Below are 24,101 nucleotides of genomic sequence, written 5' to 3' on the forward strand. Positions count from 1 at the left end.
AATTCAAGAAATTTATTTTTACTTCAACTTCAATCACTGAGAAACTGTTGTCATGACACTTTGTACCATGTAGGTGTTCTTCGAGAATGTCTATCTTTACATGAGGAATTAGATTAAACTGAACTGGCAACATCAGTTGTTGTAATTTATCAAAAAAACATATTACAAAATTATATGCATATATATTCCGAGAAAGCGCAGAGCCTTGCCTGCCATATGGAACCTGATGTAATAGCTATATCTTTTAAATAATTGTCAGATTAATCAAAAAGACAATAATTGATAGGTGCAGCCCAAGCCTTTGGTGTTTGATAATCTCTACCACACAATAACAAAACATGGTTTTCTTAAGATCATGATTTAATTTACACAGTTCTAAATACTTATAGGGTCTTGAGCTGTTGTGGTGATGCCATACTTGCCACACTATGATCAAACTTTTCTGTACTGAAGCTCTATGTATACTGTGTTATCTCAATATCTTGAGATAATTGCATCGTTATCTTGAGCCACAACATTTTTTATTTTTTTATGGAGGTTGAATAATGACTTGGGCTACCATCGCCGTCACAATCAGTTACCAAATTAAGTCATTGTCTTGAGAAAACTTTTTTTTTCTCTTTCTCTCATTGTTACAAGAAAACAAAGTTAGTTATATCCAGACAACAAGATAATTATCAAGACTACACAAAAAAGCAAAAATGATAAATTAATGAAAATGAATAGGGGTCCTGTTATCACACTTAAATTTACCAGAGATGACATTATTGATTTCTTGATAATGAGGCTTTATTTATGTGATTCGTAACTTTGTCCCGTAATTGTTGCCTTGATGAGAATGGAGTCATGTTTGCTTGATATAATGTGTCCAAAGATTATTTTTATTTTTGATTAATCTGTTGATTATTTCTTGATTTACTGATCAGGTGTTTGTTTTGAAAATGCCAGAAAATAGTGAAAATGACGATTAGTGTTTCCCAAAACCCAAGATGACGTCCTCAAATGTCTTGATTTGTCTACAACCCAAAGATATTTGCTGTCATAGAGAAGTAAAGAAACCAGAAAATATTCACATTTAAAAAGCTGAAAGCAGAGATTTTTCTTCTTAAAAAGTTACTTAAATTGAATAATCGATTATAAAATTAGTTTGTGACAAATTTAATAGTTGACAACTAATTGATTTATCTTTTCTGCTCTAGCGGACACATAGGCATTTTTCATCTTAAGGAGAATCTGTGTTGGATTGAGGATATTTGTACTGTGGTCATTGTCAAAAACAGGAAGACAGTGCACTCAGAATCAGTTAGCGAGTAAATCCGATCGCAAGAAAAGAATAGAGTATTTCATTGTCATTAGTAGTTTGAAATCTTCAGATAACATAATTAAGTCTTGATCTGGAGAGTGTGTGAGTGGACACATGCTGTTCTGCCTGTATGAAGACATTATGAGTGTATTATCATCACAACACAGAACATGCATCGAATTCTTGTAAAACTGTTAAAATCCCATTTCCTGGATTGCCTTGTTTGTGAAGCTCTGAGGTAGCAGAGAAATCATATTTCAGGTGTTTAGAGCACATCTGAGCTAACAAAGCAGATTAGTTTTCTGGGAGAGATTGTCACAAAGCTGAGGATGAGTCCAGGACTGATTAGTGTTTATATTGTTTCTCAGTGTAAAGCTGGTTCTGTTAGATCTGGTGTATCAGCCTGGAAATTCATTTGAGTGTGGCATGTTCATGTGCACTGCGCATATTCATGTTCGCAGGCATGTCTGCATGGTAGAATAATTTCCTTTAACATATTTGCAAAAGTATATGTTGGCATTGGATGATTCTGTGTTTCTTACTAGCTTGGTTTTATGTGCACACGCTCATATGTAGATCTGTAAAGGGTTTTTGTGTGTTTACTGTTTTGTGTGTGTGTGTGTGTGTGTGTGTGTGTGTGTGAGTATACAGGATTATCGCAGTCTCATCCCTCATTCCCCTCCTGGCCCTGACCCTTTTAAGCAACACTCTATCTTTCTCTGGGAATCCCTCCATTCATCTCCATCAATCTTTCTATCTTTTCCTGCATCCATATCTCTCTTGCCCCCCAAACTACTCAGGATGGAGGGAGAGGGAGAGAGAGAGAGAGAGATGATCCTGTCTTTTTCAACCTTCTTCTTATTCCATCAAGCATACATCTAGCCTCAAAACTCAACAATAACACATCCATCACACACGCACACACACACAGCTGGGCGAGCAGTGCAGAGTCATCGTCTACCATGACAGAAAAAGCAAATAAGGTTTTATTCATAACGTAATAAGAAGCTTTTATACAATAAAAAGAATTAGCTGTCAGTCTGAATCTTGTGGACATTTTCCCCTTAAGTGTAAGTTTAACTCCCAGATTGATTTTATATTATCCTTTCTACCACATTGACGTGCAGTGTCCTTTAGTATTGTCACTTGTATCGTAAACGTATTGCTCATCTCGATGAACCGACTCCCAGTATTAGCAAAACAGTAGTAGGTGAAAATGACACACATTTGCATTTTCTTAGGATGATTTCTGAAATCAGGATTAAAATTTCCAAAAATTTGTACTACTTTTTAATGGAAACACAACTGTAAGACGTGACTTGAGTATAGATTTTTGATCATGTAACAACAGGTGAGAATGGAGCAAAGCCCATGCAATGATGAAGGTCATTAAATTGTGGCTGAGAGCTCTAGAAAAATTAACCAAGCCAGTGGACCTTGTGACAAGGTAAAGGTTGAACCTTCAAGCTATGTTTGGTTTATGTAGACAAAATCAGACTTTGCTTTTGTTTTCCCTCATATGTCTTAATTAATATATATTTCAGTGCAAGTGGAACTATTCATGAGTTGTTTTTTCGTCAGCAGCAGTTTGTGGAATTTGAGTTGTTGGTGGATAATTGCTCAGTCAATCCGATCAGAGCTAATCAGATTAAAATCGATGGATGAGACAAGCAGCTGCTGCAGTGGCGAGGGAAAACCAAACTTTTAATAGTCTGGCTTGAGGCTCAACCTCGCTAACCCTCTCATCTCGCTTCATAGTACAGCCCTCAGGGAAGTTACCTTGTAATCAATGTTGGGGTGTTGAAACAACTTCTTTGGCGATGACATTGCCCGGCTTTTGCAGGGTGTGCTTATACATTTTGACAGTATTATAATTTAGAGCCTGTATGGCAGTGAATCCTCTGACACATCTGGTTAACAGAGCGTAGACGGAGGATAGAGAGGCCAACAGACAGACATACACAGACAGACAGGTTACCATGGTTATCAGAGCAGAGAGAAAAGAATGGAAGGTGATGAACCTGTGTGTGTGTGTGTGTGTGTGTGTGTGTGTGTGTGTGTGTGTGCGCGTGTGTGTGTGTGCGCGCGCGCGTGCGTGCGTGCGTGCTTGTGTGTGTGCATCAGCCATAGAGCCGAAGGCAGACAGCCATTGTGTCCTTGTCATTCAGTGAATCTGAAATCTGAACCCTGTCTTTAGCCAGCCCTCTCCGTTTCTCCGTTGTTATCTCAACTCATTGTTCAACATAAAAGGCAGGAGAGAAGAAGTGTTATCAGCAGTCAGAGTTGGAGTCCTACACATGATCAGATTCCTACAAGAAATCATTATGATGTTTAGTAAAAGTTACTATGATAGCCAACACAGACCATGAGGACCAATGAAAATTGAGTTGAAGTGTCTCAGTCATTCTTTGTTGCTGTTTCCTGTATTATTTTGTGACAGCAGGACTCTCTGAAGATGTTTTTATGCCCCCACATAGCTGTGGCTGGAGGCATTATGTTTTCCGATTGTCCATCTGTCTGAGTCTTCAAAAATGCATTGAGGGAATTTCTTTAAAATTGGCACAGGCGTCCACTTGGATTCAACAATGAAGTGATTAGATTTTGGTTGCCAAAGGTCAAGGTCACTTTGACCTTGTCTGTTTCTTTCTTGCAAATGCAAACTCTGAGGAACAGCTGGAGACTACTTAGACTTTGATGGTCAAGGCCAATGTGACCTTGCATAAGTCTTTTGTGAATGCAATATCTCACCAACACCTTGAGATAATTTATTCAGATTTGGTACAAGCATTCACTTGGACTCAACAATGAACTGATTACAATTTGGTGGTCAAGGTCAAGGTTACTGCGACCTTAAAGCCGAAAAAATGTTTTCGGCTTTAACTCAATTATTTATTTATTTTTATTAATTATGACCACATTTTACACAAACATCTAATAGGATTATAAGTGAGGTGATGACATTTTGTATCCAAAAGTCAGCTTCACTGTGACATCATAATGTTCTGCAATAACACTTTTCTGGTCATGATTTAATATCGTGTCTCAGGAACATAAGGGGAGACGTTTGGAGAGTGAATTGGTGACACTGATCTTTGGTGCCCATTCTAAAACTGTGCCGACTATGTAGATAGATATATAGATATAGATCTTCTGTGCTGGTGGGGGAAGATGTAACATGGATGTAAACTGTAAGAGCAACTTCACTGGCGTGTAGAGGTGTGCTGTTTTAATCGACATTTAAAAATGTGTTCAGGAATCGTGTTATGTAACCATGCAAGAGTTCAATTCTGTGCCACGAATTCCCAGCCAGATTGAAAAAGATGAAACGGGCACAACCAAAACGTGGTTACATTTGGGACAAATAAAGTTCCCCTTTGAAACCCATGTGTTTCTGCAATTCAGACACGCAGAACTGATAGAGAGCTTAAGGTATTAGCCTTTTCAAATCAAGGTAAAATGACAATATTAAAGACTGCACAGTCTCCCACACACACACGTCTCGTTGGAGAGTCTTCCAGGTTGTGGATCAAAACCCAGGAATATGCAGAATGTTGGCTTGATTTCCTGGCAGGAGCAAGAGGCAGTAGTTAGAAATGATGTTAAGAACAAGGGCCATGAGATGTGTTCATCATACTGTTTTGATTTAGTATTAATGGTTAAAGCCTTAACTGAGATATTTTTTATTCTGAAGTCTGGTTACAGGATTTCCTGGTCTGGCAACATGACAACAAGATGTTACACAGTTTTTGTTTGCTCTTGTAATAGGTGCGTTGGAGGATAAATTCATGCTTTTACTCTCTGTTAGAGCTTTATCTTTTGCCCGCTGTCACATTTCAAATTGGGAATAAACTTATCAAAAGAGAGCTGTGAAAAGAGTTCAACCTGCTTTGATATGTGGACCAAATATCAGACTTAAAATCTTGAGGCATCCAAAAACTGTGCCACAATGAAAAGATGGAACTGAAAAGATGTTGATACAACATGAATAAAAGCAGCTTTATCATTATTATAATGTTCAAGCTGAGGGACAGAAAGGCTTGTGTCACTATGGACTATTTCATTTTAAGATAGAATTGTGATTTTTGTTCATGTGTGAGTATTAGTCTTGTCTGCACTGCATGTTGTGACAGAGTGACAGTGATGAATATAACTCGTTTACAAAAACATTTACTGCACATAAACACATAATCATGAAGCTCAATTTAATATTATAACATTACTACTATATAAGATATATAATTCATTTTAATTTGTCACGTGTGTTAGGTAAATTTTCTTTTCTTGAGATCAGGTCAATTGCTTGCTGTTGACTTCTGATCTGATTAACTTAAAGCTGCATGGAAGGAGTACTTCATCCACAATGATCATTTGTGTCTCATTTACTCACCTCGTTTTGTGTTGAATTTGTGACGAAAAGCTTTGTTTGTCTTGCTCATCTACACAGTCAACAAATAATCTAAAAACTGAGAAAATTTCTGATGAATTGAAGTAAAAAGGAACCTTATTTGAAGGAGCTGCTGCAACATGCAGAGCATTTCTATGATTAAGGAAGTATTTCACTGATATAAAGAGGGCCCTTACATAAAACTAGGTCGTCTCTGCGGTAGTAGAAAGACGCAAATACTTTTGAAGTTGGTGCTACACGACCAGAGAAAACAGAAAAAATGACTTTTTGCACAAGATTTTAAAAAATCTACAACTACCAGATTGCATCGCAACTTAACAGACACTGCCGCTGGTGGGTGACGTAATATGGACCGGTCAGAGTTTAACAATGATCGCCGTCAATTGCATTTTTGTCAAACGGTAAGCTAAAATATGATTCTGAGAACTTTTAAGGCCAGAGATATACAATGCAGTTACAGAATCTTGGTTTATATTTGATCAGTGATGCTTAATTTTACCGGGTTGATTGTTTTCACTATGCAGGAAGAAGTATGGAGCCAGCTTCCTGTTCAGTCTCTTACTATTTTAGCTACACAGGGCATTTAAATATGTTTCTTGAAACTTTTTAGGAGAGAAATAAGCATGGCAGTAACATAATCTTGTTTTATATGTGATCAGCACTGCCTAGTTTTACCTTTTGGTCTGATTTCTGTCCACGTTTGAGAGAAAGAGAGAGGGGCGGGTAAGTCTCTTGATCAGCTGTATACTCTTTATCCTCACTGTTAGCGGCACGGTTGGCGGGCAATATGAAAATGCAAAAGTACAGCCTGTAGCCCAAGAGCCAGCGAAACTGCCAAATGACGTATATATTAAAATTTGATCAGACTTAAATTACATGATTTGAGGAGCTTTGCTGTGGGGGTAGGAGGGATATCTAAATCACTGTTTAGATGGAGGGAAGTTTACCACAGTTCATCAGCACATACTACTCACATTAAAGCGGGTGGAAAATCAGGGAAATATCCCTTTAAGAGTGCGCAGCTGTATTGTCTGCACATGGAGGTGGCTGAGCTGGCAGCTGTTAGCTAACACTGCTAACTAGTTTAACAGTGCTAACCACTATGTATAGGACAGGCAGGGCCTAGTTATCAGTTTACTTGACTTAAAGTAACTGTAGACGACATTCAGAGCATATCCATGACTCAGAGTCTGAGCCAGGATTGTCTGCAGACAGTGGATTATACTGCACGGGTTGTGTGAGAGTATATTAACAAAAGTTTAAAATATTGTTTAGCTGTTGAACGTGGACCCCGTTTACTCCATTTCATCAAGAATTTTTTCTCTGTTTTTTGGATACTTTGCTCTCCGTGGAGGCAGGGAAGAAAAACAAAGTTGACTTCACAAATGTATTGTAACAGAGTAATTAAAAAACATATTTTGAGTGAAAATTATTCCTCTAAGTGATTATTGACTTCAACACAAACTCACAGAAACATATTATGAATGTGGTATGAGCTTATCCACCCTCACTTTGTCATTACACAGTGAGAACTTTTCCTCTATGGAGACCCTGTTATAGAAATTTGATCATCCTCAGTGGTGTAGATTCTCAGATATAATTTCTGAGTGTCTAGGAAAGTATGCGTTTTTACTCGCTGTGTAGATGATATGTTGTGAGCACTTCTGTGAGAATGTGTACACATGTGTGAGAGAGACTTTGGGTGTCTTAGATGTTCTTCACAGTTCATCAGTGTTGACATCTGGCCAAACAGCTGGACTCATCTGGACACACACACACACACACACACACACACACACACACACACACACACACACACACACACACACAACACAACACCACACACACAAACCGTCCACACTTTCACAAGTGCCTCGTCTCTATTTTCTGACACTTTTCCCTCTCCTTCCATTTGATCTTCCCTTCCTCTCTGTCTCCTTTGTGTACACTTGCTGTACATTTATGCATCACTGAGTTTATGTTTGTATATCAGTGCACATGTTGTTTAACTATAGAAGCTGTTGACCTGACGTTACATTTTACGTGCATGTGTTTGTCTGTGTGTGATTGCCAGACAGGAAATGTGAACCATGTGCACACTACGTTGAGCATTCCAGTACTTTCAGTCCAACAAGCTTGTCATTTACTCTGAGACTAATGTGCTTTACTATGGGAAGAAAAACACAGTGGAGTCTCCTGGAGAAAAGCACTTGTACACAGTCTCATGGTGTATTTGTGTGGTGATGACATAAATAATGATACGTTTGTTTGGAGCTTTCTGACTAAAGAGGTTGTCATTTATCTTTATTTCTTTTCTGGATAACACAAGCTACTTGGCTTTCTGTCAGCAGTAGCACATTTATAGCATGTACACATACTATTGAAGCACTTTTGATTAAATTACTATATGGCTACATTTACAGTACAAGCAAATATCATTTCAAATCCAAGATTTGATTTTTTTCGGACTAGTGTGGACACAGAAGTCCAATTTTTTGTTCCGTCAGATCTGGGCCATTTTCATATATATATATCTGATCACTGGCCAAAACAGCAATGTCGGTTCATGTGTCTTCCAGATACTTCATTGTTTTTATTCTCATCGTATTTCACTGCGTAAGAGCAGATTACTGTGTCGGAGTGGTCCGTTGAAACTACTGAAGACTGCTATAGCTGTACTGCTGCTGCAGTAGACGGCCTCAGTCGCCAGCCAACAGAGCCTGACTGCCAAATGCTTTTTGACAGAGACAGTTTGCCTACATACTGTGACAGCGTTGTTGTGAGGTGCAGACAGAGATATTGGAATGTGGCCCTGGACATCCTAAGGTAGGCATGTCAAACTGGTCCACAGGGGGGCCGGTGTGGCTGCAGGTTTTTGTGCCAACCAACCAAGAGCACACAGTTTGACCAATCAACTGTCTGAAGACGGAGATCAGTTGATAAAATGGGTTGGTCAAACTGTGTGCTCTTGGTTGGTTGGAAAAAAAACCTGCAGCCACACCGGCCCCCCTGTGGACCAGTTTGACATGCCTGTCCTAAGGTTTGGAGGAACTGTTCCTCTGTGAAACCCACATCTCAGCCCATCACTCCTGACTCAGCACCTACACCTTTCTTTCCACAGAACTACAAGAAATAGCTGCTAAAAGCACTTAAGGACCAAAAGCCCATTTGTATGAAAGCCTGTTTTCTGAAAACAAACACCCATTGCTCAAAAAGAATATGCTATAGACTCTCCCAAACAGATGCAGATTGCTAAGTTGTATGCAGAATGACATCATCAGACCTTTTTACTATGGCGATCATTCAAGAGATGAAGCTTGCATCGCTTTTTCATGCATTTTTGCGCCAAATGTTTGTTTTGCAAATATGGCGTTTTTTTGTTGGTGGTCCCAAGTCGAGAGTCAAATATCAGTCACATATAAAACATGTAAACATAGCCATTGATACATGATACATTATTTTCATACCTCAACTTTATCTGCACTACATGCATTACTAGACATTTCATACATTTATTTGGAAATGAGAGAAGAATATTAATTTACTGTTCTACATTTTGATAATTTATTTATTATATTGACATTTTAAGCATAAATGCCAAAAGTTCACTTGTTCCATTTTCTCATTTAAAAAAAAAAATACAATTTCAATATCAACTTTGGATTTTGGAAATTGAGATTGGTCACTATTTTCTGACATTTCAAAGTACAAATGATCAATCTATTGAGAAAATAAATAGCAAGTAATAAAAATGGTCATTATTTGCAGCCCAAATAGCAAATCCAGGCATTAAGGCTTGCCACCAAGAACCTGTCCAGCTGATAAAATGTTGCAGGGATTACAGTGTACATGTTATTTTCTTTCCACCCAGGATGATAGGAGAAGAGGTTCACCCTGCCTTTACTAGTGAGTCCCTCATGATTGTAGCAAACTCTCTTCGATTGTAGTTCTATGACTCCTAGAGCTGGATATAATGATCTCGTGTCTTCTCTGAGATTTTTTTTTTTTTAAACTATGACCACCACCCCTCAGAGCACTGGGGAGGAAAACAGAGTAATGTTAGTATATCATTATTGATGGCTTCCAACATTTTTCCTGAAAGGAATCTGTGTACTTTTCCATAAAGTATGTTCCCTACAAGTTTACATTCTGTCCCAGCAATGAAAAATATTCATGGACAGGAAATGGAAAAAAAAAATTGCTTGAGCAACATAATGCAAATGAATAGTCCTTTGATATAGTAGCATTGCACTGCCCAGAGTCTGCACAGTTGAAAGCTGGCCAAAATAAGTTCCCTATATGCTTCGATTATCTGAAGATAAAATGAATACGGCTCTCACAATCTGGTAGGGGTAAACGATGTTAACTGCATTAGACTGTACCGAAAATACACCCAGATTAACTTGGATGGTATAAAACACCTGCCCTCCCCCTCATGTTTCACACTAATTACTCATAACCTCAGAACAGCAGCCATACAAGCGTGAGCTGGCGCACTCGGAACAAGACGATACAGAGAAACGGACATAATTTTAGTAGTTTGAAATACAAAACCTGCGTGCAAAGCAGCAGGTGCTGGGTGTCCCTACTGTACTGTGCTGTGATGCATTTAGCAGTTTTTTTGGCTTTGAAGAAGAAAGCCAGCTGCTGCATCTACATATCTATCAGACATCGCTCATTACTGTTAAATGCAGTTGATTTTCATCATCTATGCAAGCCATCACTAACCTGGGATGAGCTATGATCTGACTGGGCTGTCGTTGGTAACGAATTTCCCCTGCTATGATCCAGGGGTGGCTCAACAGTGTGAGATGTAGTATTACCACCATTCTTTATTGTTTTTGCAAATTACCTTATTTATCCTGATGTTTGTACTTTGTAATTAAGCTTTATTGTTAGGCCATCATTAGGCATATTGTTCCTTTTTATATTGTAAAGATGGCGGTTTTAAAACAAATTAAATACTCATTCGTTGTTAAATGCAGAACACAGAAAAGCAATGAGGTGCAATAAGTGGCACAATGGTTTTTCAGACGCTTTGATTGTGTATTGGTGCTATGATGCAGAATATCCACCAAAGTACAAAACTGTCAGCACCAGGTAGAGTACTTGATGAAGGGAAGGTTGAAGCACATAGGGAGAAACGATGGACTTGTCTTTCTGTGTGGGCGTGGGATTCTCCTCCGGTATGTTTAGCACTGTTACCAGGTTTCCCTCGGCATGGAAAACCTGAAAAGTCATGGAATTTCACAGTCACATTTCTCAGGCTTGTGAAAGATATGAAATTAGTAATATCATGGGGGGGGGGGGGGGGGGGTTGCTTTTAAACTCACAGCCAAATGCAGAGATCGATATGACTTCATCTGTGAGTGTCAAGCATAAACAAGTGTATTTTAAAATTATTAAACTGTTAATATTCTGCTGCATCTGTATATCTGTCAGAAGTCAGTACTTACACACACACAGCTATTTTTTCATCATCTATTTCTGTATTTAATTGCCTGTGTGCTTTCTTTCCAGGACTGTTCCCGGCTGTGTTGAACCTGGCGTCCATGGCTGAAATATCCACTAATGCTACCTGCGGTTCAGCGGGTCCAGAGATGTTCTGTAAGCTTGTGGAGCATGTACCAGGCCAGCCTGTTAGAAACCCTCAGTGTCGAATCTGCAACCAAAGGAGTACAAAACCATTTGGTAAGAACAATTCACACACACGCACACATGCAAGACTTATAGGCATGGTGATTACAATAATTAATCATGCTAGATTAGTTAATTAGTGCCAGATCGTCCAGATGTTAACCAATCATTTTGTCTGAAACGATAATTACTGAATGAACTGAGGAATCAATCGCAACATGACATGATGACAATGCAAAATTAGCCTGTGATCATAATTCAAACAGCCAACTAGACAGTATGCTATTTAGTCAGTCAATGATTCAGTTAACTGCTCAGGCAGTTTTAAAACCAACCAATCAGTTAATCAGTGAAGCAGTCTGTCATCAACCAGTCAGTCAGTCAGTCAGCTAGTGAGTCCGATTAGCTTTTGTGACTTGCTTAGTGAGCTTTGCTTAGTTGGCTTCCTAGTCAGGCATTTATTCAGCGAGGATGAGAGGACAAAGAAGGAAAGAATATACTGCTGCAAAAAAGGGTAATAAGGGACCGCAAGAAGAGCTGGAAAAAGAGTGAGGTGAAAATATGTAAGATAGATTAACTGAGACCAAAATGGTCATCATAAATACTTCTATCTCCATTAATACTTAGACCTAAGACCTGTGCAATTTGAGTGATATTTTGAATTGCTCAGTGTAAAAGAAATAGTTCCACATTTTGTGAAATATTCTTCTTCACTTTCCAGCTGACATTTAGATGAGAAGATGGATTTCACTGTTATACCTGCCCTTCTGATATGAAGCTGGACACAAGAGACAGTTAGCTTAGCTTAGCATCAATCAGCAAAACAATCTGCCTACCAGGACTGCCAAAAACTTAGTAATTGACACTTTGCTTATTGTCTGTTTAATCAGAGTTTTTACATTGATATTTTAGAGGGAGTTTGGTGGAATATTTTTTGGGAGGGCACCATTACTTTGGGGACACTTGTTGTGACCATGAGGTGGGCAACCAGACCAAGAAATAGACCGGATTACAATGCTAATTTACAATAATTTAGGTGTAGAAAATCTGTGTGTCATGACATAAAATCAAACAGTGCCGTGCAAATGCTGCCTCAGATTGGTAGTTCAGCTACCTAAAAAAATCTGTATCAGTTTAAGTTTACACAGTATTTATGATATTATAATTGCTTTTTGAAAATAAAGGTAATGGGAATTGAAGCAGTTCTGACAAAGCTGCCTGGCTCTGTCAACAAAAACAGTAATTTTACTTCACAAAACACTGGAGTTGCTGGTCTACTGCAGCCTTGATTGGTTAGTGTGTAAGGTAAAGCGGAGCAAAGAGCAAACTTACGCTGATATCAACATCTTTTTCTTGGTGGCTAACTTACGTTTTGCTACGTCCCCGTCCACAGCAGTAAAATGTTCAGTTTCTTTTCAAGTAAATGTGGTTTATTGAAGATGAAGGCAAAACAAGAAAATACATAAAAAAAGGTCCGACAGGTAGGACCACAGTGTTTAACCATATATCTTCAAAAGTACAGTCACAGCAGAAAATGACAACAGAAATCAGCAAGTTGGCCAGCTTAACATCTGTGATTTTAATCAATTGCCAGTTGTGTATTTGGATGACTGTTGTTAGCACAACTTCATAGTGATTTGGCCTATAATATCTCAGCATGTAAACCCCACATAAAACCACAAGCTGTCTTTACTTCACGCTTTGTATGAGATAAACAAAATGATATGTTAGTTAGTAAGCGTCAGAGGTGGAAATTTGATGTATTGTTTCACCTTTGGATAGAGCCAGGCTATGTTTCCGGTCTTAACCTAGCAGTTTCCTGGCCTCGGCTTCATATTTAATAACAGATATAAGGTGGCATAAATCTTCTCATCTATCTCGTAAGAGAAAGACTATGAATACTATTCCCAAAATGATGAGTTTTGACTGAAATATGCGGGGAGAGGAAGGATGCTGTGAAAAAGAGAGGAGAGAAAGGACTTTTACACAGAGATATATAGCTCTTGCATTTTTGCTAGGGATAGTTGCCATGGTTTTTTTAACAGAAATGTCACACATAAGTAGCCTGGTGATTGACAGCCGCAAGTCAACCTGAAACCTACATCCTCACATAAAAATACTCTCTCACACACGTAAACACCCAAACATTATCATACACTCAGCATACATAAAAGTTCTACATAATGACCTTGGCTATGTAACACACCAATAATGTATTTTCCTCTGGTTCCATTAGAACTATTGTGTTGAATAGTAACAGCAGCTGTGAGTAGATTCTGCAAAAAGGGTGACTTTTTGTTTTTTTTAAATTCAGGAGTGACATAAAAATCATCTGAAATTGAAAGGAAATCTATTATTCTGTATTTTACAAGGGGGGAAATGTGCTTTTGTTATGTCACCTTGGCGACAAAAAGCCAAAATTTTACAAAAAACAAGGAATGGAGAGGAACATATTTCCATTAGCACAATGCTGGATTCGAGACAAATAGTTTTTTTTTATATTTAAAATTTTAATAGAATAAAATAACTAATATCACCCCTTTCTCTATTTTGTGTGCTTTTTATGTGTGTACAGAGCAACATCCCATTGAGTATGCCATAGATGGGACCAACCGTTGGTGGCAAAGTCCCTCTATCAAAAATGGAATGGAGTACCACTATGTGACGATCACTCTGGACTTAAAACAGGTAGACGCACACACAAACACACACATTTGCGCGCTCTCTCACACTCACAGGCAACTTGTAATACTAAACTTGTAAGGATATTGTTTTGATTTCCACATCTATTCCCTAGAGGCTTAGTGCAACCTTAAACTAATACTTCAGAGTTTCAAACATTCCCTCCCCATAGCACTGAAAGTTGGCTCCTTTTTCACACAGAGTGACAGCTGTGGTTGGCCTGGATTTATGTTGGATTTTAATGGAGACTCGTTATTACTGGAATCTACTGTAACCGCCGTGAATCAAACCTGATGACAGGTTTGATTCACAAACTGCAAGCATTTTCTGTTTATCAAAGTTGTTTAACAGCATCAAAAACACGAATACTTTACTTAGATTTAATTGTGAGGTTTTAGCCACTCTGTTAAATATTTTAAATCTGAGGCAGTTGCTAAAGCAGTATCAGGAAAACTGATCAAAATTAGAATTATTGCAGCCATTCTTGACAGTTTTGTTCCAGCAAAAGCCACCCAGAAGTCTATAAAATGGTCCCCCTCTCTTTTTGATGGAGTCATAGTGTTTTGCAAAGATTCAGTGTGTGAAATACAGATACAATGCAATTATGAATGTATTTTTAATGACTTAAATACAGTCACAAGTCCATAAATGGACTTTTAACAACATTAACTTTGTCTACAGGCTACAGCACAACAAAGCAAGAAAAAACAGTAAACATTCTCCAGAGCCTACTTATTTACTAATGGTAGAAGCTTAAATATCAAAGAAAAATGACAAAAATGACAAAATGGGGCAGGCAAAACACGACGCTTGGAAATACTCGTGGTGTGGTATGACACTGTGCAGCGGATGGAACAAAACTGGGTTGCGGTTGGACCGTGTAGAGCAGTTCCCCCCCCCTGTTCCCTTAGAGTTAAGATAGCAGCGAAGATGACTATTCATTTCGTGCTGTGCCTTACTTTTGCTAAACATATGCCGATTGAAAATAATCTGGAGATGCTCTGTTTTAAAATACGACCAAACATTTCAGTAGATGTCAGTTTTTGATCCTCGATGAGCTAGGGATGCACAATAATATCAGCACGTCATCAGTATCAGCAGATATAATCTTTATAATGAAATATTGGAATCGGCCAACAAACTGTTTTCTGCTGATGTCACAAATAGATATATATATTTTTTAATTGCCAGAGTGAGCATGTAGCATCTTTTCTCTCCATAACAATGATCAGTAGGGTCTTAATGCTCTTGACTTTTTATTTTTATTCTCACATTTATTTCTACTTGTTCATCCTCAGAGTTACTGCCATCATGTTGCTTTTCTGTTAGGATGTTGCTCCCATGACCACTTGAACACACCAGACTGATTGTTGTCATTGTTTATGCCATTAGGGCAATTAGTTGGTCTTTGTTTTATTATCCAAAGAATTAAGCTCCACACTATCATTTCAGCAGTGCTGGAATTAGTTATACCATCTTTGCTATCAATCATTTTCAAAAGCATGCTTGTCTCTCGTTAAATAATTGGGTTTCCATTTTTTATTTGGAAGGCTTGGCAGGAGTGTCGTTGATTGAGTGGCTGTGTATGGCATGTGATGATTTAGTACATCTAGTTTAGTTTAGACGTGCGATTAAACAGATTACTGCGCCAGGGTATAATTATATAGATGTCTTGAGAATAAAACTAATGAGGGTGAGAGTCTTTAGTCTATGAGAAACCCTCAGTTCATTAAGAGATGCCTTTGAAAAATAGCTTTTAATGAAAAAACAGATTAATTTTAAATTGATAATAAAAAGTCCAATATTTCAGACAAAAATGCAACAATTAAAACAAAATACCCAAAATAATACGAATTAGCAAGAAGTACTTAGACCTCTAATATAAATGAATATTGCTTTAGCAGAATGTACAATTTACATTATGGCTATCTGGTCCAGCGTTAAAATATATTTTTAGGGCCTCATTGGACAAAGGGTCATACTCCTGCTGTTAGAATGTTGTGATATTGAATCTGCGTCAACATCTTTGTCTCTCTCCCATCTTTTCTGTCTGTTTACAATGCACTGCAGAGATGCTTTAAATTAATCAAAAAAGTAGTTGGACAATGGATCTAGGAGAAAAAATAATGGAACAGATATGAGGGACAATAGGAGACATTAAAGGAAAATACAAATAGGAAACAGAAAAATAAACATGTCACAAAGTCACAGTACAGAGGTTTAGAAACAGTTATGGCAAACTGTAAAGCAATTTCAACAAAAGTGCTTTAAAAATGCAGTCCAGCATTATTGTTTAACACCATTTAATTAGCTGTCCTTTTCACAAAATAAACATATTACTTAGTGTTACCTTAAAAGTTAAAACCCAAAATGTGAAGCCATCTCCAAGCATCAAAACTGCCTTTCAGTCTTCACATTGTGAGGAACTTGCAAAGTCTAAAAATGCATTCAGACCTAACTGCTTAAGAAAGATGTATCTTAATCCACTACATTTATAAACCATGGTTAAGTAAAGAGTGAGCCAACTACAAAACTGCATTGTCTTTAAACTCTCACGCCAAAAATGATTAAAATGGCAAACCAGCAGGCAACTGCAGCAAAATCTGAAGTGACTTAAGGCAGATTCATAGTTGTGCATGGGCTGTTGTGAGAGTCTTTACTTGTCTGGTGTTGTGTCAGCATCGCCCTGCAATTACACCTCCAAAACACTAGTTGGCGGTGGGGTTTCTGTGTCACTGTGTTGAGTTTCTGTGAAGTGCAATGAAGTTTGATTAATTCAAATCACAGCTAAAAACATATAAAATAGGGATTAATAGCAACAATATTAAACAAAAGTACAGTATTTAGCTACATAATAACCCATGAGTTTCACAGACAAAACAACTTTTTTGCTGGCCATATACAAAGTGCTAACATTATCTGAATAAGCCTGTGGCATTTTATATTGCATAACCTAGCAGTTAACAGTTTTTTCCTTCACTCTTTTGAAGCCCAGAACAACAACAACATTTAACAGAGGTAATGTTACTAAATTCATCTCCATTATAACTCCCAAGGTAAATTGACAAAACAGTTGTCTTTTACTAGACCTTCTTTTCCCCACATATACAACAATCTAATGTTATTAGCATACGCATATAACATTTCCTGTTGCATAAATAAGCCTAATGGCTAATGGATCTGTCTCTACTTATATGAAGCCAGGATAAAACACAACCAAGACTAAAAATGGTATTTTGTTGGGGCTTTATTGTCCTCACAATTTGTTGTTTCTAATATGTGGAATAAAAGTCGAACAAAAAAATCCACTGAGGGGACTGGCTTTCAGTTACAAAAGTAAACTGGAGGTAGTTACACTGTTGGAGAGGTGCACATCAGGCCGCCGCGTGTCTATACACAACTTACGCCATAGGTTATTCAGACAAGGAAATATAAACTGTGCTTTAGTCAGCAAAGAGGAGAAAGCAAAGTCTTCCAGAATCAAACACATCTGAGACTATTAAGATCTCTCCCTTTTTTGTAATTGATATGGAAAAACTTGTACTCTGTCAATCATCATTTTGATAAATAGTGAAATAAACCTGAGTTTAATAACAACACAAATCTGATGTCAGGGAAACCTTTGGTGCAGCACATATGCATGGACAGAGAAGTAACAAAAACTTAAAGTTGACAAAAACAGTTTTAGCCTAGACAATGTCTGTCCCACGTCATTCAGATCCTCGTATCATCACATCGCCAGACAAGAGTCGGACAAAGTGTGTGTCACTCGGGAGCATTATCAAGGTCGACCTCTTATCACCCAGACAGGCAGGAGCCTCTCAACATAAAACATGCTAAGTGTGAAGGGCACTGATGATCCTCACGTCAACTACATTTCAATGCACAAATTAAAAAGTATTATGAGTTACAGAATAAAATGTATCTTCATGATCTTTTTTTTTTGTTCACAGCAATATTTCTGTACTATTATTAAAACTTCATTACACAGTCAAAACAGCTCATTGGTGTTCGAGACCTGTTGGATGTGACTCTGCTGCAGACATTGCAGTGTGTTAGAGTAAACAAAATAACACCAAAAATTATTATTAAAAAACACAATTTATATGGAGTTGAATTTAATTTAGAGGCAGAAAGAGAGAGGAGAAAAATAGTAAGCGGCAAAAGTGAGGTTAACTTTATTTATTTATTTTCCAACCATCACATACGTAGAATTTAATTATTCTCTGGTCAGGAAGTCGAGGAGCAGCCATCTTGAAATGTTAATGACTTCAGGCCCATCAATCACACCTTTCACCGCTGTGGTGTGGCTGCAGAATATAGCATATACACTCCCAAATGGTCTCACAAACACACACTCACACACACGTTTTCACATCTGTCACCAGAGTGGTACAGCCCGTGAATGCATCTGCCTGGTTACACACTTTTTCACTCACCCACTTCTGACCCTGATATTAGTGTGTGGAGCAGGAGACTGACATGTGCATACACACACTGTTCTTGCTCATATCCCCCGTCAGACTAACTTAGAGATGTGCAAAACATTGAATGAAAAAATGATTATCATAGCTGACAGCTGAATAATGAGTGTGAGTATGAAAAAAATCCTCGTCTTGTTCCATTTGTCACAAGGAGGTTCTTTAAAAGCTTAATACTGGTGTACTTTTTCTCAGTGACCACTCACTGGTCCGCCTCAGCTCGAACAGCCATCTTCATTAGATGGCCGTGTTTGCCTTGTTCACAGCATTGTATTATGTGTCATTATTTCAGTGAAAAAGCTTTCAATCTCACTATAAGGAAGTCATCGTTACTGTACGGGGAGAAGCAGAAATGAATATGTGTTCTGACTTTGTCACACAAAAAAATGTTTTATCAACCAGTCAAATTTAAATGATTTAAAAAATGCTAAATTTATCAAACTAGGGTTCAAAACTGTGAAAAAAAGCAGTATTGCCTGCTCTGAAGTGCTTGGGGGCATATCTGCTGGAGGCCTGTCTTGCCCGTCAAATATGGCTGCGTAGTTGATATGTCACAGCAACAGGATGATGCAGTCAGTGTGACAATGTGTCAAAAAGTGACAAAGGAGCATTATGACTCACTAATATCTTACAGAAATGTTATTTGCAATAATCCACCTTCCACCTTCTCTTCTCTTTTTGTTTGTCTTGCTCAAACACATCCACATGTGGTGCTCAGTCCTTGTCTCTTTCTGTCTCCAGCCAATTTTGCTACTATAATGCATAAAGTTGGCAGTTTGCCGGTTGTGCCATGTTTGGATTGTTGATTAATGCATGTTTTTGAGTGTTGGCTCTTATAGTGAGAGTTACATATGCACTGGCTTTTCCAGTTGCCTCTCTGTTAATTCTGCTAAATTTGTGCTAAATTTTGATCTTTTTTGCAAGTGTAGGTGATGCTTTTATTGGTCAGTATTGGACGTTGGTATAAACTCTATATAAACTCTATATAGAGTATATAAACTCTCTATAAATTCTCCCCTTTACTGTGACTGCAAGCTGGCCAGGTTGTGGTTTTCAAATGTCGAGGCTAAGATGGAAAAGATGTGCATCAGCTCCAATCTCGACCACGTGGACAAGCAAGACCATCTCTGTGTCCATCTAGGCTAACATATCTATCATATCCTTTGTTTCGCCAATACTTGCCTAAATCCTCGAATACTGGATAAAATTCGACTCTTTCTATATTCAGATCTTATAGCACAGTGGACTCCGATGTGAGAGGGGGAAGAAGTTTTTACTTTTGGGTGAATAAGGACTGGTGTGATAGTGGGAATGTGAGGTGATATCCTGTTCTTGCTTACCTTGCACCTCAAGGGGAATAAACACTTTGGATCTGAAAAACAGAGTTAACCACCAAACACTGAAGAACTTAAGTGAGTCTTTTTTCAGAGCAAGCAACGGGTTTCACCTGCAGCTTCCTCAGGTTTGCTCAGTGACGTTGCATTAGTATCTCTACTCATGTAATGTCACTGAGCAAACCTGAAGAAGCCGAAACACATTGCTCGCTCTGAATAAAATCACAGTTAAGTTCTTCAGTGTTTGGTGGTCAACTTTGTTTTTCACTTTAAATGTTCCTGCTACCAACCAGCACCTGATGATTGCACTGGCTGTGCAAGGGGAGTTTTGTTCATTGTTTAAACACTTTGGATTGCTGCTGTGTGCTGTTCAGGGGCAGCTGCAGAAGGGAGTCACCCAAAACTACAGTGAAATCATTCCACAACTAGAAACATGGATTAGCAGACCATCTGTAAACATGGACAATTATGAAGCACTTTACTATAGGCTGTGGTAAGTGAGTGTTGTAACTTGTGATTGTGGCAGAGAGAGCAACTGATGCTATGTGCTATTAAGGAAGGGTCACGTTAATGATGGCTCCACTGTGTCATTCAGCCATAAATTCCCAAAAATTCCTGGACACAAAAAGGATGACAGACAGTCTAACAATAGTCTGAATCAACAATTTAGTACTATATAGTTCACAGTCTCTTCACACGTTTTCAGGAATACTTTGTATATTTTCAGATGTTTGGACACAAGACAGTCTTTGCATCCAACTTCATTAGAGAAGACTGAAAACGATTCTTCTTTCATCACATAACTCTCAGTTTATTACTTTAATCAATTTTGCATTGATCAGAGTAACAGTAGACTGACCTCTCGCCTGATTTGCAGTGATCGACTGGACACTGACTGCCATTAATGTCTGGCTGTATGTGTGTGAACATGTGCATTCTTCAGTGGGTTTGTATACATATGTGTGAGTGTCTTTCAGCCCAATGGAAACCTATTTACCCTCCAGTGCACTGAATTTCCCCTGCGACCCCAGTCATCTCACTCACAAAATGACAGTGGGCTTGTGTGTGTTTGTGTGTATGTGTGGTTATCGCCTGTGACATCACCACCCTCATTTCCTCTCTTGTTATTGTTGAGGCTCTCTGGATGGAAAGACTAAATAATGAGAGAGTGGGAGCTGAGGGTCCATGTGCATTACTGTGTGCGTGCGTGCATGTGTGCGTGCGTGTGTGTGTGTGTGTGAGAGAGAGAGAAAGAGACAGTTGAAGTCTGTGTATGTTCTTCATCGCTTTTAGATGAGTTTTTAAATTATAATTTTGCATCTGACTTTGCAATCAAAATCAAAGTCCTCTGCAGTGACCTGTTGAAGAGGGTTGAAGCCCATTTTTTAGGTTTAACTTACAGGTTTGCACAGTATTTAAATTCCAAATAATCACTCACTTTTTTTTTCTTATTTTACCTCAATCATTGCACATCACACTTAAAGTTTTCCAGGTATGCAACTCCTAAACGTGAAGTCTTGTATTGCTCCAATCTTAGGCATTAGTATGCATATACATTAAGAAATTTAGTGTATTAGGAGTTTGTTACCGTGAGGGGTTAAACTTGCCTCACCACGGCAACAATCATTTGCCAGCTTCAGATGTGATTCATTTAAATTGCAGTTATTATGGAAATGCGGCAGCCAGATTGATTGATGGAGAGTTTGTTCGACATGGTCAAATCATGCAGCGCCTCCGCTCTCTGGAGGGCGGGAGTAGAACCTGGCAGTTACCGGGGTCCTGAAAGGGGCTGTCAGTCAAAGTGCCGTCATTATCCACAGCTCTTAAATACTTCAACATATACATACAGGCACACACAAATACACACAGAGACTGCAGCATAGATGCATACATATCACAGGCAAAATTACTGCCTTGAATTCAACAAGAGCTTTTGATTGGAAATGATTTTTTAAGGTGCACTTTGTACCTGAACTGTACCTGAATCTGAATAATGTGCCCTTGAAAAAGAAGGAAAATACTACTAATACTATATATGTACTATACTAATATCATATTCACAAATCCCATCCCTCCCATCCCACCTAACAAATATTTCTTGGTAAAAGGAAACACTGACAAACATCATCACATATAAATAAGAAAGTAGCTATGGGTGTCAGAGTGTCAATCATTTTCAGTATCTTATTGTACTGTGCACATATCGACATGCTCGGTTTTACTTCATATAGTTTGTATGTGTCAATGGAGAACGCGCCATAGCTGGAGCACACACTCATCAGCACATCTGTATCACCTGCACATGTGGATTGTGTAAATTAGCAGAGTCCGAAAATAAAGCCAGAGAATTCTCTCACAAAAACACTGTGATCCAAACCTCATTATGAGTCCTAATCAAAATGCAGGGCAAGTTCACTATAACAAAAGTTAAATAAATAAATAAATTGTGTTCACCCATACACCCCTTCAATTTTCAAATAATATCCCAGGTTGGGGGATGCCTCTGATTGTCAAGATCATTTTAGCAAGGTGTGAAGTAATCAGTCTAATTGGTTTAGATATACAGTATAAATGCAGCTGTGACTCACTATAAAGAACCATTGATCAGCACTAATTTTTGTGCATTAACTGTTGTTGTAGAAAATCATGCACTCCTTTTCAGTCCTAACTTTGATAAATAATAAAGTAAACTTGTTGAATGATAAAATAAGCTTGATGAATAATACTAAAATGAATTCAATGAGCCTCAGTTGTCCTTACTTGAAAATATATTTATTGCAACACAAAACTGATCAGAAAAGCTGTTGGCACACGGACAGAGACAAACCAAAAATTTAAAGTAACAGAAGAATCATTCACCCTTAAACAGTACTTTTCACAGGTCATATAGCTGTGTCTGTCTAGTTTTAACGTCTACAAGGTTTTGCTCTTGCATTATCTTAATATTTAGACACCCTGAGGTCAGTGAAGGACTCAGGTCCTCAAAAATATCTAATTCAAAAACATGGGTGAATCATACATCTTCATGCAAGTATTCATTACATATTTTCACATGTAATAATTTTCCACGGCAGAGGTGCTTTGCATTGCCCATTCATGGTTAAATGTGGGCATGTAGAGGGCGGCATATGAGGTCAGTACATGTGCAGACCATTCCAGGTGGACTGTGATTTATAAAGGGAACATTGCCTGCAGGTGTGCGTGGCATAGTTTTTAAAATTTGATTATTTTTTGGTATATGCCATTTTTTGTCTTTTGTGTGCACTTACACTTAGTATGAATCCTACGCTCCAGCTCTCATATCACAGGGGAAGACATATGTGGAAAAGTAATGAGTGGAGTTGAGATGTCCTGTTTAGCAGCTGCGTTCAGTTAAATAATATTTAGGAGATTTCTCTCATATTTTGTTGCTCCTACGGGTCATTCTCCTTACTACTGCCTTCAGTGCTGTTAAGTTGAATGTGACTTTTTAGATTCTTGTGAAATTCTGCTTTTGTCTTAATCTTGACTCAAAGATTTAGATCCTATCAAACAACAGGAGGGACTCCCAACCAACTTCAGACTCTCAGACTTACAAATACTTGCATTAGTTATGAGCCAGACATTGTAATCAGCCTTTTTGATCAGTGTTTCTCATGAGGTTACAGATAAGGTAATACTTGGAGCCCTGAAGCAACAAGGTGTCTCTGGTGTTGCCTGTTTAAAATGTTATCAGACTTATTGTCTCAGTTAGATGGCTTTATCATTGAAAACCACTGCTGTTTTTTTATTTTTTACTTTTGGTGGGTTTTTTTATCTTTTGTTTTTTGTTTTTGTCAGCATTGCTCTATCTTTTCTTTATACTTTCCACCATTGTTATTGTTCTTAAAGGAGTAGTTAATTGCTGGAAAGGCGGTCCTTTCATGAAGTTAGACTGTCTATACAATTGAAAGACACAAATACTTTTGAAAGTGGTGCTCCATGACCAGAGAAAACATGTACAGTTGTGAATGTACAGTTCACTAGCAATTGCAGATTTATACTTCAATCAACTTAAAACTATAACACTGTAATTTGCCAGTCTGCAGTCATGGACATCTTAATGAGATAGAAGCTTGAGCGTGGAGTTCACTGGTTCACGAAATCGGTCATTATAAGGACTCAGTGAACCTTTACTTATCATAGCTATAGCTTTGTTGCACATATGCTTGGATGAAAATGGCATATGCATCTTAAATGGGACATTTTCTGTTACTTTACTTTTTTTAAATTGACTATTG

The 24,101-nt window shown here is 38.1% G+C and overlaps 1 protein-coding gene across 1 annotated transcript in view; it reads left to right on the forward strand.

Annotated features, from left to right (window-relative positions):
• Positions 1–10,854: 10,854 nt before the first annotated feature.
• Positions 10,855–24,101, forward strand: part of lama2 (laminin, alpha 2) — a 198,697-nt gene continuing 185,450 nt past the window's right edge. The window contains exons 1-3 of the mRNA XM_042503943.1: positions 10,855–10,894; positions 11,229–11,399; positions 13,921–14,033. Of these exons, the coding sequence (XP_042359877.1) occupies positions 10,855–10,894; positions 11,229–11,399; positions 13,921–14,033 (324 nt within the window). The remainder of the gene's footprint in view (positions 10,895–11,228; positions 11,400–13,920; positions 14,034–24,101) is intronic.

The sequence above is a fragment of the Plectropomus leopardus genome, chromosome 16, assembly GCF_008729295.1.
Source record: "Plectropomus leopardus isolate mb chromosome 16, YSFRI_Pleo_2.0, whole genome shotgun sequence".
NCBI lineage: Eukaryota > Metazoa > Chordata > Actinopteri > Perciformes > Serranidae > Plectropomus > Plectropomus leopardus.